Source organism: Ruditapes philippinarum, unplaced genomic scaffold (genome assembly GCF_026571515.1).
Source record: "Ruditapes philippinarum isolate M1 unplaced genomic scaffold, ASM2657151v2 ctg4220_1_1_1_1, whole genome shotgun sequence".
NCBI classification, from domain to species: Eukaryota; Metazoa; Mollusca; class Bivalvia; order Venerida; family Veneridae; genus Ruditapes; species Ruditapes philippinarum.
The window spans coordinates 49,587-57,224 of NW_026864623.1; the positions used below are offsets into that span (position 1 = coordinate 49,587).

The 7,638-nt window shown below is 31.8% G+C and overlaps 1 protein-coding gene across 3 annotated transcripts; it reads right to left on the bottom strand.

Moving 5' to 3' along the window:
- Positions 1-346: 346 nt before the first annotated feature.
- On the bottom strand, positions 347-7,424 carry LOC132726293 (multiple epidermal growth factor-like domains protein 10). 3 transcript variants are annotated; one of them, XM_060711600.1, is made up of 7 exons: positions 7,346-7,424; positions 7,066-7,097; positions 6,463-6,566; positions 4,260-5,657; positions 3,871-3,997; positions 3,474-3,559; positions 347-3,262 (listed from the first exon to the last, which is right to left on the bottom strand). In XM_060711600.1, exons 3-7 carry the CDS (start codon positions 6,509-6,511, stop codon positions 2,667-2,669), a joined length of 2,256 nt encoding a protein of 751 aa, XP_060567583.1. In that variant the 5' UTR covers positions 6,512-6,566; positions 7,066-7,097; positions 7,346-7,424; the 3' UTR covers positions 347-2,666. The 3 variants fall into 3 exon arrangements, with proteins under 3 accessions (XP_060567583.1, XP_060567584.1, XP_060567582.1); XM_060711601.1 differs by lacking the exon at positions 7,346-7,424 and having other exon boundaries at positions 7,066-7,166; XM_060711599.1 differs by lacking the exons at positions 7,066-7,097; positions 7,346-7,424 and having other exon boundaries at positions 6,463-7,004.
- Positions 7,425-7,638: the final 214 nt, after the last annotated feature.

Sequence of the window (7,638 nt, forward strand, 5' to 3'; positions counted from 1 at the left end):
TGGACGGTACTGGAAAGTCCAAATTACGGTCCACTCTCCTAGCACCATTTAAGCAGCATTCAACATATAATGTTTTTGAATTTAAGAAAGATCCGGAAATGTATTCATAATTCACTCATCATTTTACCTCCAATATGACACGAAAGAGTTGACAAACCTTCTTTAAACGTTTATTGAGATGGTTGATTTTCACATGCGCTAAAACTATTAAGATGTAATATCATTGGTCCAAACAGTAGTTAATAGAACTATTTATTATTAAACCATATACACTTGGTGAAGTATCATATTCAATGGGTAAATCGGATTTTCCCTATCTAAAAATAGATTGAGACGCAATGACCATACATTGTAACATTTTATTATTCGGATTTATTGTAATGTGTAGCTGTGAATGATTAAAGATATAGATTTATTTCATGCTTTCCAGTGTTTTACTGTGATATATCAGATGATTATATTCTGATAAACCACTAGTGAAATTTATAAATATAATTTTCACTGTAGCCGGACTATATCTGAATGCCTATGAAAAGAATATCATAACTAAATGGAAAAACAGGTAAAAATAAATGCCATCATATGTAAACTTTGCATCTTTAGGAAAAGAAAGTGGATGTCATCATACATCATGTTAAAAATATAACAAAATTAAAGAAAGTTTAACAGAACTATATTTCAAAATTGATGATGTGACGTCATGATGTGATTATGTCATAAGGAGAATGCACGACGTTATGCGGCAAAATCAGTAAAATAAATACATAAAATCACTTAAAAAGCATACAATAAAAAGAAAATGTAGTTGTTTTACATATAAAATTGAAATATATTTCATTCGTGAACACCAGCTATGATATTTTTTCATCTGAAGTTCACTCAGTGAAATATATTTCAATCTTACATTCAAAACAAACATATATCCTCTATATATACAACAATAATCATGAAATAAGTAAAACTTGTGATAGTAATGAATCGTTTTATTGTAATCTTATTGTTCTACTAACCACTAAAACACTTTTAGATACCGCAAATACTCGTACTGAGGGCTTAAAAACGATGTATGTAAGATATTATGCTTATTATCTGAGACAATCTTATATAACAGTTCAATATACATGCAATTTCTAACATGCAGACATATTATCACAAGAGCGATCAGTAATCACATGTGTCGCCTCATGATGGCCAATTTCATGTTGGGACAAAGTTTGTGACAGACGGACAGACAGACGGACAGTGCACAACTAAACTTGGTACTGATCATTCCTGTAAAGTTGGATAAAATTGCACCAGTAGTTTATGAGGAGTAGGCCGGACAAGCTTTTGCGTATCTGGCAACACACAGAAAAAAAAACCTTTTTATCAAAGGGCCATAACTCGGCCAAAAATCATTCAACCGGAAAACCCGTGCAATATGCGCAAGGACTTGAGCTACAGATCAATCCTGTAAAGTTTCATTGAAATTGCTTTAGTGGTATAAGAGAGGTAGTCCGGACAAACTTTAAAAATAAAAATAATTAAAGGGCCATAACTCTGCCAAAAATCATTGAACCGGAAAATGCTGACAATATGCACAATTAGACTTGGTACTAATCATTCCTGTAAAGTTTGGATGAAATTGCACCAGTAGTTTATGAGGAGTAGTCCGGACAAGTTTTGTGACGGACAGACGGACAGACAGACGGACAGACGGACAGAAAGACGACGGAGAAGTGATCCCTATATGTTGCCACTACTCCGTAGAGGCGACACAAAAATCAGGACAATAATTCACTAGTGTGCAACTATTTTACGGATTTTCATCATAATTGTTTGTGCAACTTAAAATTTTATGGGCAAAATAGATGTACATGTACCATTTAATAATTTCGTTATCTTTCAAAGACATCAAACAAGGTAAAATAGTAATAACATTACAAATTTGTTTTCATACATGTAAGATCTACAATGATATAATCCACATCTTTTAATTAAATTATATTCATAACGATAATACGTGATAGAAAAAAAAACACTAACATTTATTCAAATTCTATCATATTATACATACTCGTTATTAGTGTTGTTCAGAGAAATAGTTTTCCTTCCAAAGTTAGAGTTAAAACTTTATACAGCTCATAAAATACAATTTAATGTAATACTATGCATTTTAAAGATTATCAAAAATGTAAATCATGTTGAATAATGTTTTAACTAAAATTGTGTAACATTGTTTTCTATAAAATCGTCTGTTTATAACATTGTGTATTATCGATTTATTTTTGGGGAAAAAACATGCACATGCTGTAGAACATTGCAAGAAAAGACTTAAATAGCTCAACCAAAGCATTCTCCCTTAAAGCTTCACTTAAGATAAACGTTAGTGGCATATCAATATCTATAAAGACCCTAGCAACTAATGTTTTATTCCTGAATCAATCATTTCTAACATACAATATATGAGAAAAGTTTATAGGTAAAATCACAGAATGTAAACTCATACAAATTATTTAAAATTTAAAGCAATATTCAGCGTATAAAATTAGCCTAACAAGTAAAAAATCAACACCGTTCGAAATTCGAATTCAACGTAGTTAAGCTTAAAATGTAGACTTTTTTGTGATTAATACACGTAAAGAATTTTTGATAATTCTATCAAGTAAATAATGTTTTGTCAATGATTAGTCAGTATGTAGTTCACAAAAATCATAGTCATTGTTTCCTGGTCGCATTTTCTTTTCGGTTGCAGTGTCATATAATGTATTAGCTTTGTCATTTCCATGCTTATCCCCATTGTTGGAATTAAATACAGCATAATCGTTGCTTGGATGAGACATTGTTTTGTGTTTCCCTCCTTCTGCAGAGTCGTAAACATCATCTGGTTGTGTCAGGTTTGATTTGCCGAAGCCTTTAGTGTTGTCAGATCTTACACTTAGTACGGCATATTCATTATTACTACTTAAAGGTTGTTTGTTCTTTTTGTTGTCATGCGTTGTATCATATACGTCCTTAAAACATTCGTTTTCTTTCACAGTCGACTTCCCTTTGTTTACCACAGCATAATCATTGTTGCCACTTAACGGTTTGTTATCGTGTGCAATATCACAAACCTCAAAACTCTTACTTTTCTCATTTGCAGATGTTCCTATGTTTACCGCAGTATAGCCATTGTCAATAGCAGGTATTTTTTTATCACCGTCATATGCAGTTTCATATTCTTTCCCGACATCACCTCCAGCTTCCTGTTTTGGTTTGAAAGGCTTGGCGTATATAACACCTGGAATAAACGACATAAAATTGAGTATAAGACATGTATATAACACAAAAGTGAGCATATTATCAATATAAAAAAGTTACCCCAAAAGGTAATTGACGCTCCACAATATTTATATTGTTTTTAGTAAAAACCGAATTTCTTAATGTACATTGTCAGATGTTATGTCCCAAAGAATAATTATAGAATGTAAAACATAAATATTCTAACAAACCTGGTTCGTCAGTTTGTTTTTGAATATCTTTCATATCAAGTACATAATCGTTTTCTTCACATTTTGTATTGGAAGATAATTTTTGTCTGAAAATAAAAAGTAAATGTACTGTTTAGTATTTGAATATAAACATGCACTGAAAGCGGTAATTTTGTCCCTTAAACTTGTCTTGATAATCTGCAGAAGTTCTTGAACCAGAATTTTATTTTCATATTTCAGATTTAGCTGAATACTGAAATCTTGACTTGCGTAAAATTTTGTTTTTATCTTATGACTTAAAAAAAACATGTGCTTTGTCGTAAATGAAACATTCGACAAACATTAACTAACGTAATAAAAGACATATACAAATGTTATTTGACTCATACTATTGAACCAATCCAACTATAGTGAGTACCTTCGGTTCCGTTTTATAATACAAATTACTAAAATCACCAGCAAGACTATAACAGCAACACCAGCGCCGGCAGATGCTGCAATAATGACAAGTGAGTTCTTTTCTTCCGATTCATCACCTTTGATAGCTAAAGATAAAAAAACATTTAAATTGAGTTCTAATTTATTGAAACGAACAAAGTTGACACATTCATAAAAGGATACTTCAAAAGTAATAGGACTGCGGCTTTTATGTTAACATCTTTTAATTTACGAACACAATTTTACAAGAGACAAATAAAGCAACACATCCACCAAATCAAATAATGGCATGAAAAAAAGTAACTATTCACTATGAAGACATGAAATTACGTGGTAGTATAATCAAATATATTTAATATCTAAATTTACCCAGACCACATTTCGGTCCTTCATATCCGTCAGTACATCCATACAGACATTCGGCTGTAACCTTGTCACAAGTTACATTTACACATTGACTGCTGCATTTATTGTCACATTTTTCGCCATAGAATCCGTCTTTGCATCCAAACAAACAATTTCCGCTAACATCATCACATGTACGGTTGTTTTCATTCTTCGACTGACATGTAGCAGCACATGTATTGTTGCAAAACAATCCGTAGTAGTTTATTGCACATCCTTCTGAGCAATGTCCCGTTGTCCAGTCGCAACCTTTATTGTTACAAGCTTCACTACAATTTTTCTTACAATATTCCCCGTAATTGGTCAGTAATTTACATCCATGTAGACATTTCCCTGTATCCAGTGTACAGACTCGGCCATTGCCGGTATTATTGCAATTAGTGCTACAGATGTTTGAGCAATTATGTGAGAATACATTATGATTGCACTCATAACATGTCCCAGTGTGTTGGTCACAAACTTCACAGTTTTTTGCGCAATCTTTACATATACTATGGTTATATCCAAAAGGTATGTCTAGGTAATATTTACTGTCACATTTCGTACAACCCTGATAAATACCTGATTTATTTGTGTTACACACTTGGCAATGTTGGTCTATTTCATGGCACAATCTGGAACAATTAACTCCATATGATCCATTTATACATGTGTCACAAAATTTCCCGACAAATCCCGATTTACACTCAAAGCATCGACCATCAGTACGTGAACAATTTCCATTACAACCAGATGGACAAGTATTTGTACATCTTTCACCGTAAAGGCTGGTCTTACATTCGGTACAGTTTGTCGCCGAAACACAAGCAGAACAATTGTCCGGGCAATTTAAATCACAATTGTTATCCTTACCATGAATTCCATGTGAGCATGTGTCACATCTATCACCAATATAACCAGATTTACATCCGTTCATGCAATGCCCTGTTCCTTTATTACATGTTCCATCGACACAACCAACTGAACATCTATACTGACAATATGATCCGTAAAACACCGTGTTTGTACACCTTGAACATTCTGTGGCTGATATGCAAGTGTCACAGTTACTAGGGCATGTTTCATTACATTTAACACCATACTTATTACCCGAACAAGCGCATTCACCAGACAATATATTGCATGTGTTATTAACACAACCTTTACCACATGATAAAGTGCATTTGTTAGTATAAAAACCAGCTTTACAGTTTGTACATTCATTACCATTAACGCAGGTTTTACAGTTATCCAGACATTGTTTTGTGCATTTCTCCGTGTAATAACCATCTATGCATCCTGTTAAACACTTGTTATTTGAGCCACATGTAAATGAGGGATCCTTACAACACATGCACTCTTGACAAGCCTGCATCGATAATCCTGAAATATAAATGCTCGATCATGCAAACTTAATTGCCTGCATTTGGCTTACTTTCTTTTAAGAAATAAAATAAATTAAGAATATTAAAGGATTGTGTTCGCCTATTTAATGTATAATTTGAACTTGTATCATACAAAGATAGTTTGAATAAAAAATGACGGTTTGACATAAATAGAAGTTATTGAATGAGTGTAAGCTTAATACTGAATTTATTGAACGAGTTGAATAAAATTATATTATGCGAGCCTCTGGCGAAGTGCAATAAATTCAGTAATGAACTTACACGATTTTATATTCGATTTATCACATACCCAAAATAAAGACCGTTAAAAGCGAAATAAGAGTCATTTTTCATTGACGCACCTATAACATAACGCTAACATTTAGCGCGTCTTTACACTTTTTCTGTATAACGCTAATGACGTCACGACAAAATATATGCACGGCCGCCAAATACCATTTTTACGGAGTCGCAAAATCGGCACAGTGTGTGATAAAATCGGAATTAACAACAGATTAAAACTACTAGTATTCAAAATATTACACAAATAAATTTCATTTTTATACAGTAAAACTAAATATAAGGTCTATATCTTAGAATTTATTTAACATCTACGGCTGCATGTACTAGCTTTTTAAAAAAATTCATTTATTTCTAAAAAGATATAATCATTTGCATTTCTGTAATTATATTAGTGTTTATTATTGTTTATTATTTATTATTAAATTTGTTTACTTGTTTTAGGTATTACATGTAATACAGAGACTTAAAAATTAAGAGCTAAGTATTTTAATATGTCTTACCAAACTGGCAAAGCAATATTAGAAACACTGGTGATATTGTTCCACTCATTGTTGCACACGTGAACCATTGAACAGAGATGTTTGAAATGCTCTTCAATTATAATCTTTAAAAAAAGCAGTTCAATAATTCAACAAGTCTGTATCACTATACTGTAATTTTCATCCATATTGAAAACTTGGTTTATATACATGTGTATCTAGATCCAATGCATGTATCATATGCTTAGATACTACTCAGCAAAAAAACAATCTGTATACTACTAAAAATGTGATCCGAAAAGACTTTGCGTGCAGTATGCCTTTATTAAATGTAGTGTTTGAATTCGACAAGGTATATGTTGAAATCGTTATTATAGGGGTATCCCGATGATCTAAAATCTGTACTGCTTCAGCGCCTCATGAAATCCAAGTTCCAGATCATAACACTTCTACATATCATATTGTTTTAAATCCGAGAACATAAAGAAAAAAACAGATTCAATTAATATTATTCATAACAATGATGATCAGTTCAAAGAGCTTATTCAACAAAATGTTGCTTTTAACGTTTAAGCATTTTAACAATTTATACATAAAAAATAAAGTAAATTGTCTATGACTTACTTGTTTGGTTAAGCGTGAATTCAACAAATGTCCTAAAACAAGATAACATTAAAATAAACAAAACATAATGTAAATGACTGAAACAATTTAAAAAGAATTAATACCAAATGAACGATTAAAATTGTTTACTTCATATTCAAAAGATAGGTATTCAATAGATAAGTATTCGTTTATTTGATAGATAATGATCAAATTAGCACAAATAACAATAGATGCCTATTGTCTAACATTTAATCATAAATTTTAGACATATTATTACAATACTTTGTATTATTCAAACCTGTAACATATGTCAGAGTTAACTTATTTCGAATAATTTAGATAAACATATCCAACACGTAATCAATGCAATCTCAAACAGTTTTAATAATTATCGGATATATAAGTGGTCTTCCTTTTCTACTTAATTGCTGTAAATTGTCGCTAAAGTAGGATGGGTCACCTATTATTGCAGGTCCTATAACCCACATTGTCAACTTGTCTCTTATCCAAAGTGTAGATCCTGATGATCTTAAGACTGCTAGAGTTGTCCCCCTTTTTAAAAAGAGTTGGTAACTACAGGCTTGTGTCAAT